A 15,730-nucleotide genomic window follows, 5' to 3' on the forward strand; every position below is an offset into this window, starting at 1 on the left:
AACAAATTAAATATCATGAATAAAGAAAATCTCATATCACATGAAATCTACCTTCCATTTCGGGTGAGGCCGAATGGCATTTTTTTTTTTAAGATTTTTAATTTAATAGAATACGAGAGTTTTCTTAACCGTCCATTTATTGGGGTATTTACCCTAATACTAAATTTCTAAAGATTAAAAGAATGAAACAAATTTAAATATTTTATTAAATTTTTTTATTTCAAATTTTCAATATATATTTTTAAAAAATATTAGTTTTTATTATTTTATTTAATATTATAAATAATAACATTTACACAAAACAATTTAGACTTATTGCATTAAATTAATATCTTTGTACAATCTCAGACTATTTTCCTTTGTACTTGACTATCCTATCCAGAAATTCGACCGTGTAAATCCATTCAAGCAGTCAATTGAAAAGCCGCTATCACCGGATAATGATCTAGAACAAAAATGAAAATTATAAGCAAAAAATTTCTCGGCTTTCAAGATTTGAATTAAAAAACCAAAAAATAGAATTATACATACCAGATGGAACAAAAGGGTGCGGACAGCCCACTACACTAAACATATCGAACCATTCTTGTGGAATGGGGCCGTAGACTCCGAGGCACACCATGTTAGAGGACGAATAAAATATGTAATCGATCATCCCCTTGAATCCGTATGTGTAGTTAGTATACGGCATAATCTGTGGACTGCAGGCTGATGACAGATTTAGCGGGTGGGTAATTCTGTCACAACATTCTCCACTCATCATGTTCACGATCGCGTTGATATAATCAAAAACCTGGAACTCAGGGTGACTCAGCGGCAGTTGACCCGTTGACAGGAACTGGAATACCCCTGTAAAAATATGTAATGTTAATAATTGGACATTATAATTGTTATCATGTTATCAATAATAATTGGCTGAGTTTAGAGATTACCAGAATCCATCAATGAATTGAAATCACCACAGAGCAGCACCTTGATGTCTGCAGAGATTATCTTCAGAGCAACTTTAAGATTTCACATTGTGGCTAGAAGACCTGATTCCAACTATACCATAAGTACATACATGTATTTAAACTGTGTATAAAGTTTCGTAACTATCACTTAGCAGATATAATATCCAACAATCTAACCGAACTCATCATATTTATTATTCGAGCAATTATTGTGATTAATAAATCTACTGGCTTACTTGTTAATATGTAAATAGACATTAGTTTTCCTAAACTTTGTTAACATATGAAATTAATATAAAATTTTATGAACTACGAAAAGATTTTTTTTTTCTCATTTTTCAAATCCTTCAAACTTCTTTTTATCCTTACGTTAACGTTATTATAAAGTATACCTTCACAGATGTCATATACATAATAAATATTTAAGCTGTTTCAAGGTTTCTTATTTTAATATCAATGAAGCATTTATCTTCTTTTAAATATTTTTCAAAATTTTAAATGTAACAATCGTTTTAAAGCTCGATTCGGTAACTTTTTTTTTTTTTATTTAAAAAGATAAAAAAATATTAGTCAAACCTAGAATTAAGTCCATTTTTTCAATGGAATAAGACAACAAAATCAAATGACCGACTTGTTACAAAATTATGTTGAAGTAGTAGTTGGTTTATGCATTATTCAACGATGTTTTTCTATTATTTAATTTTTTTCTCAAGAATAAAACTGATGGAATTTCCGAATTAATTAATAAACAAGTAAATCAAAATTTATTGCAATAAAAATTTTTGATAACAATTCCATTTCTTAAAATCCTAAATTTTTCTCTACTGATTCACTTCAAATCTACAAGCAAGATAAGAATTCAGTAAGTATACTTAAATTACTCAAGGACTATTCTAATGTGAGAATTCATTTAAATGTTCAATGACACCTCTTACGTTGTTAAAAAGTCATAATTTTTTTAGCCAAAATTCAGTAATCTCTTGAAATCAAACAAATTATTGGTTTTGTGAATGACGTTCAATGGATCTCCGAATCCAAAAAGCTTCATCAATTACTCAATTGTTGTTTAGCTTATAATTCTTAAAAGAAGAAGCCAACAAACAGTGAATATTGATTTGTTATCTTCCGTTTTGTAGAGTAATGTATATATGGGACATTTCACACGAAATCTTCCATTTTTTTAAGTAGATCATTCCGATTTGTTTTCAAGATGTAATGTGTGTTTGAAGCTAATTGAAAACATGCCTATGAAGTTTTTCAATTTTTTTTTAATGTCCTCAGAAAAAAAAATAATTTTATTCAAAATTTTTCATTTATCATTTTTTTTAATTATTGAAAAAAAAGTCGATTGCCAAAATGTATACCTTCTTCGAAACTTTTAAAAAAATCCTCCAGAGTACTTCGATTAATTTAAGAACTTTTGAGCTCTATCCAATCGTGAGTGAACGACATTTAGTTCGATTGTTTGTGAATTTTTTTTTCTCCTTAGTTTGGTCTTAAAATTTTTTCATTTTGCTAATTGCGTTCCAATATTTAACAGTGATTTTTTTAAATCCAATCATAAAATTTTACAAATTCAGAAAATCTATTTATAGCTAGACTGATAATCTAAGAACAACGTGTTGAATTAAAATTGCATGTGTTAAATCTTGAAGGGTTTTAGAAATTTTCACAAAATACAAATAAAAATTCATTGGAATACATAATAAATTGAAAAATTAATGATCTAGTAAGTTGTAATTTGATTGTTTAAATATTTTTCACTTTTTTAAAAATTTAAGAATATTAAAATTTTATTTAATACCTTTATTTTAGAATATCGGTTAATCTCAACTAGTATTTGCGTAAATTTTAAACGATCGGACCAGGCTCGGAAATCCTTAAATTAATCTAAGTATTGATGAAAATTTTCTAATGGAGCATGCATATAGTCAATATCGACTTTTTTTCTGAACTGAAAAAAAATGATGAAGGCAGAAATTTTGAATAAAACCAAATGTTATATGAAAGAACATTTGAAAACAAAATTTAAAAAAACCACTCGATTGGTATATTTATTACCACGTTGTAAGCATTTAAATAAAAAAAAAAAAAAAAAAAATTGAATATCCAAAAAATTTATATCTCAGGAGGGGATGGTCAAGAAAATTAAAAAAATTAATGGGCATATTTTTTTTGGTCTTGGAAACATGAAATCTAAAAATAAATTGGGAGGTCAAATGGAAAACTATAAATCAAAAGAATGCAAAGAATCTGTTAATATATTTTAACAAAAAATAAAACACATACAGACATAGTGACAACATCGCGGGGGTAGTCAGGGAAGCTTCCTATGACCTTAAAACGTCGAGATCTGATGATAACTCGATTTTTGCAAAAACGGGGTAAAACCAATAACTTCCTAATTTTTGAAAATCTTCGATTTTCTTAACGGGAAGTTAAAAATTTGAAAATGTTAATTTTTCATCTAGTTACGGCCTAAAATGGGGTTGATTTCACTTGTAAATAATTACCAAATTTTTCTATAGAAAAAATTAGTTATTTGATTTAAAAAAAAAAAAAAAAAGCATTTAAGAAAGGATAAAAAACTTTCAGCCAAATCGAAAACAGTCGAGGTCAAAAGTGGTCGCTTAAAAAAAAAATTCTATAAATATAATTTTTATAGGATGAAGCATTAAAACATGTAAAACTAAAGAAAATACCTTTTTATTCTTCTTGAAAATTTTTCATGAAGAAAATGAACAATCAAAATATTTAGTTTTTGGTATATTTTGTTTTTATTTATCATTATTACACGTGTACATTATTAAAACGTTTACAACGTTCAGGATAATTTATTATTCCAATCGTTTTATTTCTGTCATAAAAAATTATATTACATGAAAAAGGTATCATTATTAATATTATTATTTTTTTTGGTATTGTTTGTGATCGTATGATTAACTGACACTGTTTTTTGTTTTTAAAGATCAAGGTCGTATAACAATTTTATTAATTTAAAAATACAAAAAAGAAACAATTATCAAGCTTATAAAATTTGACTATTTAATAATTGTTATTCATCAAAAAAATATAAAATTACCACCACATGTTTATGACATCCATAATAGCAATCAACATTAATTAATAGGATTCAATAAAAATAGCGTAAAAAATAAAATTCAAGCATTTAACATTAAATTGAATTTTAAATACTGGGTTGCGCTATCACAAAATATATCTACTAAACAATTAAATATAAGAAGTAATTAATAATAATAATCTTTATAGTTTATATTTGAAACATAAAAAAATATTCCGTGCACCATAATTCTTACTTAATTAGGCAAGAAATCTACAACTTAGTTTATATAATTATAAATTCAATAGGTGATAAATAAAATGTGATTTTTTTTAATTAAAAGTTTTCTACACTAATTGGTTACGTAATTGATAAAAATAAATGTGCTAATTATTACTAAAAAAATTAATGGTTTTGATGCCTAGTTAAAAAAATTTATTTCTAGATTCATTCGCACTTTTATGTATCATTAGTTTTTAATTGTTATTATTATTACGCAAGACCTCAATTATGTTTTTTATTTTTTTTTCAATCCTCTGGACGTTTTTGCATCTTTAAATTAAAAATCAAAATTTTGATTTTATTAAATTCAGAATTAAAAAAACATATTTCTGCTATGAAAATTTCTTACAATTTAATTCTTCATCAAAATATTAAATTTAACTAAAAATACATTTTATTACCACCGCCAGGATTCAAACACCGGTTCCGCGACTGCAAGAGATGACGTCACTAATCAAAGTCGCAGCTTTAAAAGTTTTCTTGCACAGTAAAAAATTTTGCGTCAATGCGTCAAAAAATTTTGTGTTAAAAATTTTTATGTTAAATATTTAACACTTTTTTGTGTTAATTTAACACTTTTATGTGTTAATTTAACACAATAAATGTTAAATATTTAACACAAAATTTTTTGACGCAATGACGCAAAATTTTTTACTGTGTGATTAATTAATTCGTAAAAATCGCTTAATTCGTCCAGAGGATCAATACCGTTATTTAATAATCAATAAAAACGTATATATTTTAAATTAATTCGTTGATCTCACAGAAAATGCAACTTCTTAAGCGATAATTAACCAGGCAGCCAGTGATTGGTCAATTTAAAATGTGATGCCGGTTTACCAGTACTCGAAACCTCCAAATACGCACGATATGATTTATATTGAGACTGCGAATAAATGATGAGTAGATTAACCGTAAAAATCCACGGTTAATATTATTATGATTTCCACCATATTATTTATTAATAGTTAATTAATTAACTATAGCGAGTATACAATCACGATTGCTTAGTAATTACTCTATTACCAAAAGCAATTTATTTATCTAATTTACGTCTATTAATTCAATTAGTTAATCGAGTATACAACTCTCAATATTTTTCATTCAAAATCATAATTATAATAATTAATAATAATTAAATAGACTATTTATTTATATATAGATTAAATTAATATATCTAGGGACTCCAGATGTTGGTTAATCGATCCCTAATTTATCGATCGTGAGACCGTGGAGGGAAATAAAGTCTTGTTAGGCTCTTAAGGCCTCTGGCGAGTTATTTTTTCGTCAAGTACACACTAATCTTTTCTTTTAATTAATTTTTTTTTCTTTAATTTTATTTTAATGATCTCAATTAATTAATAATTAATAATTACAATTCCGCGTTCGAGTACATTCGTCAAAAAGAAAAAAAATAATTAGGATGTGTCTTAACTTCTCTCTCCTCCAACGATTTCTTATTAATTGTTTATTATTATTATTATTATTATTATTTTATTTTATTTTATTTATTATTATTATTATTATTATTATATTTATTATTAATAATTTATCGCGTATTATTTTTAAAAATGTCTTCAGAACATTTAGAATTTCAGTCTTCGACACATTCCTCTTGAAAACTTTTGGCGGGATTTAATATTTTTAAATTGATTGATTGATTGATTTTATTTCGTTACTTTAATAGTTGGTAATTGTTTATTGTTTATTGTCGAGTGAGTTTAAGAGAGATTAGCGGAGAGATCTAAGTTTTAGTCTTAGGACAAAGTAAGTTGAGATCCTGAGAAGCAGAAGAAATCCGATGAGAGCGACGACGTCGATCCAGTAAACCGCGTCCAGCATCGCCATTTCCTCGAGGAATTTCGTCGGAGATCTGAAGTGGCAGTATTCGATAGAGCACTTTAGACGGGGTCGGTTGTATCCAAAGACGGTGATCATCGCACCCTCAAACCCGTATCTGATGTAGGATACGTAGGACAACCAACTCAAGTAGTTGGGCATCGCGCTAAACTTTATGAAGAACCCGGAGAACAGGACTATTGGTACTGAGGATACTGGTCCGATAAACATTCCACTCTGAAAAATATTGATTAATTAGTATTCAGTTTTACGAATAGAAAAAGGAATAAATTCAGAAAATTGGGACAACTTGCGAATTTTCATCCAAAAGTATTTTTTTTTTTTTTTTTTTTCAAATCTAGAAAACGTTTCTTCAACAAGAAAGTTACTGTGAGATAAATTTTTATCTCTTCAGCTAAGAAATAAAATTGTTGAAAAATTAATTTCTTATTACAATATTGCTTATTTTTTTCAAAAAAAATTTTTTCTCTCAGTGCAGGATTAAATCAAGATAGGTTTGTTAAAAGAATACACTAAAAAATAAAAATGCTAACAAGAACTCCGTGAAACAATAAAAATTATGTCCAGATAAGGATTAAAATACTAACAATGCTTCATTTGAATTGGATAAAATTATTTCAATCAATTGAACTAATTCTTCAAAAAAAAAAAAAATTTTTTTTGAGAAAAAGTACATTGTTGGAAATTCTAAAGAATTTTTTTCAGTGAAAAATATAATCTTCAAAATTTTACTCTTGTTTCGTGACATTCCATTCGAATCATTTAAAAAATTCGGACGTCAATCAGAATCATAAAACTCGAGAATTAAGAGAAAAAAGTTTACGTAAAGCACTTTGCTATTTTCAAACAAGACAACCTATATTTTATGAAAATTTAGAATTTGAATTCTGGCTCAAACATACACTGAAAAAAAAATTCTTGACTGGAGTGTAAATTTTCTTGGCTCTAGAAAATATTAAGGAAGATTCAAAATTTCTTGAATGAAATCAAAGTTTCTTGAGCCAAGAAAATTTCTTCTTGCTCCATAATAACTTTTGTCTTCCTTAAAATTTTTTTGGTGCAAGAAATTTTTTTTTCTGTATAGAAGATACGAAAAATTTTTAAGAAATTTATACTGTAAAAATTTAATTTTCTACAATAAAAGTCTTTTTCAATCTTCTTATATCTCTAATAGTTAACTCACTATTTTAATTTTAATTTTTCACTAATGATCTTTTCGTATAGCCGCTTTATACAGATCATTTATAATTTTTTGAGGATTACGTAATCCTTGTACAACATACGGAAAAATTAATTCAAAATATTGGCTATTTTTTTACCAAAAATTCTCGGTTTTCTTTTATTTTCTATAACACCAAAAATGAGTCTCAAGTACGTTTCAGAATGAGTTCAAAAGTCAAATATTTGTTTCTTCTTTTAGGCTTATTTTGGATTTTAAATGAAGAAATGTTTTGTTGAACCAAGAATATAAAATTTTTAAAAGAAGACAAAATTGGTAGTTTTCGAGAATGATGCTTCTCTATGTTGAATTTGACTTATACGATAAAGATAATAAACTCTTAATTTTTAGATTTAGAATTTCTTAAGCTAAGAAAAGAAATGTTGACAACAAATTCTTGAATGAAAAGGACCAGCTCTTTTCTTGAATTCAAAAGTTTTTCTTTTAAATGAAGTAAAATTTAATTTAAGGAAAATTTGACTTTTAAAGAGTTTTGAAGACTTATTAAGTATTTTCTGTACTTAGTTAAGGATGTGAAGACTTTTGAAAAATCTTATTCAGAGTTGTAAAGACTTTTCAAGAGTTTTTTCAGAGAATTATTTCTACAAAGGAAACAATAAAGTGGCTCGTTAAATTAAAACGATTGAGAATTTTTTCTTTATTCTCAAATTATAATTTACTGACAAGAAATAAAGTGTAATTTTCTAAAATTTCAATAGATAATTGAAATATGTGAGTAAATTACTGTTTGTAGGTTATAAAAATTAAAAATTACCTCTACACTCATTGCAGCACCAATTAGTAGACCAATAGACTGCGAAACGAAGGACGTGAGAATGCAAATATTGAGATACATTAAAAATCTATAAGTCTCTAATGGCTGGGATGTCATGAAGTAGACAATCATTACATAGACTATTGAAAATACCGTTTGGAACGGCAAATCGGAGACTGTTCTCGCGAGATAAAAGGCTTTCAGTGAGTACCAGTAATTAAGATGTTCTCTTACAAACACTGCCATCTCTGTTGGAACTGAAATAACAAAAACCAAAGTTAAAAACTTTTTTAACAATTGTCTGTAAAAAAAAAGGTGGTACTTACAAGTAAGTATCGTAGGCATCATGGCAGTAAACATCAGAAACATAACAGTGAAAAATATACAACCGGCATTACTGTACGCTTCTCCACCCTCGTTACCGATGTCATAATAAAGCGCACCAATAAGTAGACCGACAATAATGTGCGATATAAGCCGCACTCTGGTTAATGTCTGTAAAAAGTATTTAATTAGTTAATTTCTTCTTTGTTAAGGAAGTCCTTTCGCTCCAGATGAGTCACAACAACTGTAGTAGTCAATATTCGATAAATTAAAATAAAAAACCCATAAAAATTCCTAAAATTAAAAAATAAATAGTAAATGAAGCATTAATCGTTGAAATTTTAAAAATCAAAAAAAAAATATCGTTAAATACAAAAATTAATTTGACTCTCGTAAATCAGCTGTTAGTAACTTGTCCGTGATTTGGCAACGCTATATATCGGTTGTTTATATTTTCATTTGCACAATATAATCTTAACCATGTTTAAGTTTTTGCTGTCAGTGTAAATAAATAAATTAATTAAAAATGTTTAGTCATAAAACCATAACATTCTAATGTCTCATGGCAGGAATGCTAGTATTTTTTAATTATTGTTTTATTTTTCAATTATGAAATATGAAAATTTGTTAACAATAAATTAACTAATAAATATTTATGAAAAACATAAGTGCGTTAAAGTTTAGTTTGAATTTATTGAATGGTCTGAAGCTCGCGCGCTACGCAACGTTGCCAAATATTCTGACGCCATTTAAATGTAGGTTACTTAAAATTTTTCTGTGATTTTATAATTTCAATTTCTCCATAAATTCTACGGCAACCTATATATTTTATTGCAAAAAATGAAGCCTGAATACTTCGAAAACCTTATTTTGAGTTTTTTTTTACCCCATATAATCGATGGTTAATGCCATAAATCGAAAAAGTTGTTGAGGTCTGACTTTCTCGTAAGACTCGGAAAAAATACTAACATTTTTAGAAATTTTTTTTTCAAAAATTTACACGGTGAAGAATAAATTAAACTTCACTAGTAGATAAATAAGGACTTTAACTATTAGATAAAAATTAATTTTATGCATAATCTAATATTTTTTATTTAACATTGATGGCGAAAGGACCTCCTTAAGACGATGATGAGCAAAAAAGTGAAGTTACCATATCACGCATCTGCGACAAAAATGTCCGCTTAAGAAGAATCCAGAACTGGGTCCAGCCATTGGTGGGAAACCCAACTTTCTGCTCTATACTCTCGGCGCTGTCTAACAAAGAAGTGGTGCAAGAAACCGGCATGTTAAGCGCCGTTGCACCTCCAGGGCCTTTTGGAATGCCATTGGGAATAAGCGAGTTACCGGTAGCAGCTTCTTCAGCTTTTGTTTGTACAGTAGGTGGCGACTGCTTCGCAATGTCATTCGCCACCATCGTAGTGGTAAATGTCGACTGGTGATGTTGGTAATTGTTGCATTTACCGTTGTTTACTGCAGTCACTAATTTTTCCACACATTCTCCGTGTTCACCGCAGGCTACTTCCATCACTGCAGAAAAGAAAATTTTTATATTAATTAGTGGTTAGTTTATAATATGCATTTGCTTTGTTTTGAGGTTATAAAACTTTTGGTAGCCTACCATAATCAGCGGGATTGTGGTAGCTGGGACATTCAAGGCCCATTGATGATAAAAATGGTACTAGTCCACCAACGTTTCCTTGGTATATACATTGTCCTTCGGCTAGTAAATATAAGTTGTCGAACATTTCGAATAAACGCGCGCTAGGTTGATGTATCGTACAAATAATTGTTCTTCCTGAAACAGATTGTTTGAAGTTAGGAATTGGAACAACTGTTTCGTTTGATAAAAATTATAGAACAGTTGGTTATTTATGAGAAAATAATCGGAAGAAATTCTAAAGAAGTTTGGGTGGTTAAAATTTATTGATGGTTAAAATAAAAAATATATTATCAAATTGAAATTAAAAGAAGAAATAATTCGAACTCTTTATTGGTTAGTTAACGACAACTTAAAACGCTACTAAATTGTAATTTAAAAATTAAAAAATACGGCTAAATAGTAAATTAATCTTAAAGGTAGCAAATAATTTGGAATAAATTAAGAATAAAAATAGAGTGATAAAATAAAATTCATTTATTATCCTGACGATCCAAGTTAGGACATTGTATGGTCGTTGGCTCTTAACACGTATGCAAGTTTTCAAATTAATCAGACATCTTAAAATCGGTAAAAATTACGTCGAAAGATTATATTACATATAGTACAGACCAAGCTAACAAAATCGCGTTAATAAAAAATAAAAACCAATTTTGTTTAAAAGAAGATAATTTTTTAAATTCTTATCTTCCGTGATAAACAACCTTTCTCAACCAGAAGTTAACTATCAATTGTTACAATTTATTTAAGGGTAGGCCGTACACTGATAAAAAATTAAACTTGACTCAAGAGCAAGAATCTTGAACCAAGAACAACATTTTGAAGAAAATGAATTTCTTGAGCCAAGAGGGAAAGTTCTTAAGTCAAGAGGAAAAATTCTTGAGTCGAAAAAATTTTCTTGGTTTAAGAATTTTTCTTCTTGATTCAAGAAATTTATTTTCTTCAAAATGGTGTTTTTGGTTCAAGATTCTTGCTCTTGAGCCAAGTTAAATTTTTTATCAGTGTACACGGAAAAAAGAAAACTCGAAAAATTACAGTATATAATGCAACGTGGCGCTTCGTGATGAGAACTGGAAACACTACAGTTTCAAATGTAATTATTACAGATTTTATAAGAATTACATTGTAGAGTGTAATATTTACATTGAAAGCTCTGAATATTAAATTAAAAAATTGAATTTAGAAAAATGTTATTTCAAACTGTAATTTTTCTAGTTTTGATTACGACGGGACCGATTTTACATTTTATACTGTAATTTTTCGAGTTTTCTTTTTTCCGTGTAGTAGTGAATTTTTAGAAATTTTATTTTTCTATTTACGTCTTGAATAAATTTTTAAATCAAATAAAATCAAGTTTTCGAAAAATAACATGTTACTAGTTATTGCGGAAGCTTTAAAATAGTTTAATAAATTTTTTTTTTAAAAAGTTATTAGAAAAACAAATTTTTAGAATAACAGTTATATAGAAATTGATTAAAATCTACGGCCAGAATGTGAATGCAAGTTGACATTATACTTGTAATTAACTTTTTGATCAACATTACTACAAGGACTGGAACGCAAGTGTTGATGTCAAGTTGCGAAGCAACTTACTGTCAACTTAACCAAAACTTTCGCTTTTTCAACTCTTTGTGTTGAGTTAGCTTCGAATTCCGGCCGTAGATTCCCAATACGCTTTAGTTAGGATGGCTATCAGGATTATTTCCAGTTTTGGAGAAATTTTCTTTATTGATGGAAAATAAAATTCTTGAATCAAGTGACCAGAGTTATCGACCGAAGATATAGATATTTTGAGCCAAGAAATTAAAAATCAAGACACAAAATTCTTGAATTCTATTTTCCAAATAACTTTTATGGATCATGGTAATTTTTCTATAAAGGTTTATAATAAGTAAATGATTAAAAATAAAAATGAAATAAAAGAACACACCTCCTCTACTTAAAGACTTGAGCAAACTGAGGCACTGGAAGCAAGACGAGCTATCAAGACCAGACGTTGGCTCGTCAAAGAACATTACTGGTGGATTATTAACCAATTCCAATGCAATTGACAAACGTTTGCGTTGACCGCCACTCAGGCACTGGGTGTGCGTATTGCTGGCGTCGTTTAGGCCCAGGGTGTCAATTATTTCTTCGACTATGACTTTCTTCGCCGAGGCGTCCAGGTCTTTACCCAACTTTAGATTTGCAGAGACCATCATCGCCTCGTGGACCGTCAGATGAGGCAACAATCGGTCGTCCTGCATTATGTAACAGGACATCTTTCGAAAGCGCCTCAGATTACGGTCCTTGCCGTTTATCAGTATCGATCCGTTCAAGTTCGACGTTCTATAAATATAATTGGTCATTCAGTCACTAGTCAGCAATAAATTGACCAATCATTGGTCGGTAATTCAGGAGAGTAGTAATAATTAAAGTAACCGCAAATCGGGTGAAGGAAGAAGATTAATTGACTTACTTGTATCCAGCTAACACGTTCATCAAAGTACTTTTTCCTGCTCCAGATGGACCCATTATCGCTGTTAATTCGCTCGATCGAAACTTTCCGTTGACACATTTCAGTATCGTTTTATAGCCTGTTAATCAATCAATCAATCGATTAGTAAGATACTTTTCTTATTCAATTTAATCAATAAAATATATTTATTTATTTATTTAATATACGCTAATCGGCAACATGCACCGATAAAAAAATGACTTGATTCAAGAAAAACTTTTTCTTCAAAATGTCATTCTTGTTTTAAGTAATTCAATTCTCTTAACTTAAGAAATTGATTCTCGCATCAAGGAATTTAGTTGTTTTAAAATAAGATATATACAACTTCGCCCACGAATTTCTTTTTCTTGGATTAAAAAAGACGGTAATATTGGTTCAAGATATTACCGACTTGTTCCAAGTATGGCGCGACTCTTGAATTAAGATATTATTTTACTTATTTTAAGCATATAAATTTTTGTATTTTTGCTATTCTCTGTATTAATAAATATTTTTCGGCATATAGAGAAATACAAATTTTTTTACCTCAAAGTTTTTTTCTGACTTAAACTTATAACATTATAAATAAAAAAATTTGTTCTTGAATCTACAATCAATAATTCTTGAAATTAAATAAAATTATTCTTTATTGAAGAGAATTGTTTTTAAATAAAGAATTCACTTGTATCGACCGAAGATAATATAATCTTGAATCAAGTAAAATTGTTATCGATCGGAGTAATTAGATTTCTCACTCCAAGAAACATGAAATCAAGACAAGAATTTCTTGAAATATGACAACTAGTTCTCTTCAAAATAATTTTCTTGGAGTAAGAATATTTTTCTTGAATGAAGATATTTTTTTTATCAGTGTATATACAACAAAGATAATTAATAAGAAAAAAATTACTAGTATAAATTATTCACAGATTCGGTAGAATCTGGCGCCAAGTTCCGTTCAAATCCGTTGTAAACCGAGCGCCAGACTACCGACTATGTTTACTGTAAGCAGAACGGTTTTTTGAGGCTGCGAAATTTTATTTAATTCTACGGTACTTTTTTTACCCAATTTGTTTATCATAACAGTAATTCATAATTTATTTCACTGTATTAATTAATTATATTCACTTATAACAATTTATTTACTTGAAATTATTAAATTTTATCAGCACATACTATAGCTCGCTCACAAATTTCGATCCTGACTTTTTTTTGATGGAGAAAGGTCAGCGCCACAGACTAGATAAAATAAAAATGTGTAGTAATCCTCCTATAGATAAGCAACTACAGTTAAAAAAAGTAATTCACAGCTTACATTTACGGCCGCCAGGGTGCACTGGAATTACATCTACATAAACTGTAGCTTCAAGGGGATAGTTTGCAGTAAAAAATGCAGTCAACACGAGATTTAAGTTGGTACCAATTTTAAATTTTCATTATAATTACAAAAAATACTAAAATCCGAACAAAAACAGTTTCACTGTAAAAAAGTCGCGCGCCAAGTCCACGTTCATAAGACTATTAGGAAAAAAAAATTTTTTTTTTCTTTACAAAAGATACAAAATAAAAAAATTAAAAAATCCAAGTAACCGATATGATTGTTTATGATTTTCGGAAATTAAAAAAAATTTTATTGTAAATTTAAAAATTAAAAAAAAAATTTTAGAACGTACTTGGTGTGCGTCATTGTGTATTTCAATTTTTTTAAAGTCCTAGTAAATAGATTTTACGAATTTCATTAAAAGTAAAATATTTTGCAACCACGCACACTAAATACGTTCTAAAATTTTTTTTTTATTTTTTAAATTTACAATAAAATTTTTTTTAATTTCCGAAAATCATAAACAATCATATCGGTTACTTGGATTTTTTAATTTTTTTATTTTGTATCTTTTGTAAAGAAAAAAAAAATTTTTTTTTCCTAATAGTCTTATGAACGTGGACTTGGCGTGACTTTTTTACAGTGAAACTGTTTTTGTTCGGATATTAATTAGTACACACCTTTTAAAATTTGATATAAAGGCATTAAATGTACCACCGTAGAGATCAATTACATTATTTAGAGCTTTAACAAGGTTAACTCTTCTATTGTCATAAGTATTAGAATAATTTATTTTGGGGTATAAGGACGGTGGAAAATCAAAAAAAAAATTTTATCGAAATTGATTGATTTTTGCTAAATTTGCTTATGAGCATACTAAGGAAAAAACTTTTAATTACATTTAATTATTTCTTAGTATGTTCATGGTCAGATTTAAGAAAAATGCACCAGTAGTTGTTCGCTCAGTAGTACGGAAGCCTGGTTGTCTCATCGATGACTTATAAAAAAGTGGCGCTACACTCGCTTATTGTTTACATGTATACTACCCATAAGTATAAAAGTAACTAGTAAAAAAGTCACTAGTGCACTTGTTACTTGTGGATCAAAAATAGGGACAAAATGGCGTCATTTCTCAGTCATTACGTACATGTGTGCAGATGCAAAACAAAAACATCAACAATTAAAGTATAATAAATGAATTGGCACCTAATTAATAAATAAAAAAAACTTTAAAATAAATTATATTAGTGTTTCTGATGGAAAGGCTACAGTTAGATTACCTGTAAAAGATAATAAAATATCTGTACAAACTATTAAAGCTTATTTTCCTGGCGTAAGTGGCCAGTGTATGTAATTAGTTGAAAATTTTCCTTTACTATAATTAAAAAAATATTATTTATTTATCTAGTTTTTTTTTTATTTATTAATTAGGTGCCAATTCATTTATTATACTTTAATTGTTGATGTTTTTGTTTTGCATCTGCACACATGTACGTAATGACTGAGAAATGACGCCATTTTGTCCCTATTTTTGATCCACAAGTAACAAGTGCACTAGTGACTTTTTTACTAGTTACTTTTATACTTATGGGTAGTATACATGTAAACAATAAGCGAGTGTAGCGCCACTTTCTTATAAGTCATCGATGAGCTAACCAGGCTTCCGTACAAAAGTGTACTGCATCTCAACTACTTCATGTTGTAGTTATAATGCTTTACATTGGGGCATGTGGGGGGAAATTTTTCCAAACGTTGAGAACCGTTGTAGGGTAATACCTCCTTAAGGTATTACCCTCGCG

The 15,730-nt window shown here is 28.4% G+C and overlaps 1 protein-coding gene and 1 pseudogene across 1 annotated transcript; both read right to left on the reverse strand.

Moving 5' to 3' along the window:
- Positions 1 to 320: 320 nt before the first annotated feature.
- Positions 321 to 1,012, reverse strand: LOC123270890 (CCR4-NOT transcription complex subunit 6-like). Its single transcript, XM_044737044.1, has 3 exons — positions 933 to 1,012; positions 532 to 849; positions 321 to 445 (listed from the first exon to the last, which is right to left on the reverse strand). The coding sequence occupies exons 1-3, from the start codon at positions 940 to 942 to the stop codon at positions 405 to 407; spliced, it is 369 nt and encodes a 122-aa protein (XP_044592979.1). The 5' UTR covers positions 943 to 1,012; the 3' UTR covers positions 321 to 404.
- Positions 1,013 to 4,958: 3,946 nt separating this feature from the next.
- The window catches only part of LOC123270887, a 33,265-nt pseudogene continuing 22,493 nt past the window's right edge, over positions 4,959 to 15,730 (reverse strand).

The sequence above is a fragment of the Cotesia glomerata genome, linkage group LG8 (assembly GCF_020080835.1).
Source record: "Cotesia glomerata isolate CgM1 linkage group LG8, MPM_Cglom_v2.3, whole genome shotgun sequence".
NCBI classification, from domain to species: domain Eukaryota; kingdom Metazoa; phylum Arthropoda; class Insecta; order Hymenoptera; family Braconidae; genus Cotesia; species Cotesia glomerata.

Coding starts and splice junctions, on each gene's coding strand:
- LOC123270890 (XM_044737044.1), bottom strand. Junction 446..531: donor GCACCCTTTTGTTCCATCTG/GTATGTATAATT, acceptor TTTTTGTTCTAG/ATCATTATCCGGTGATAGCG.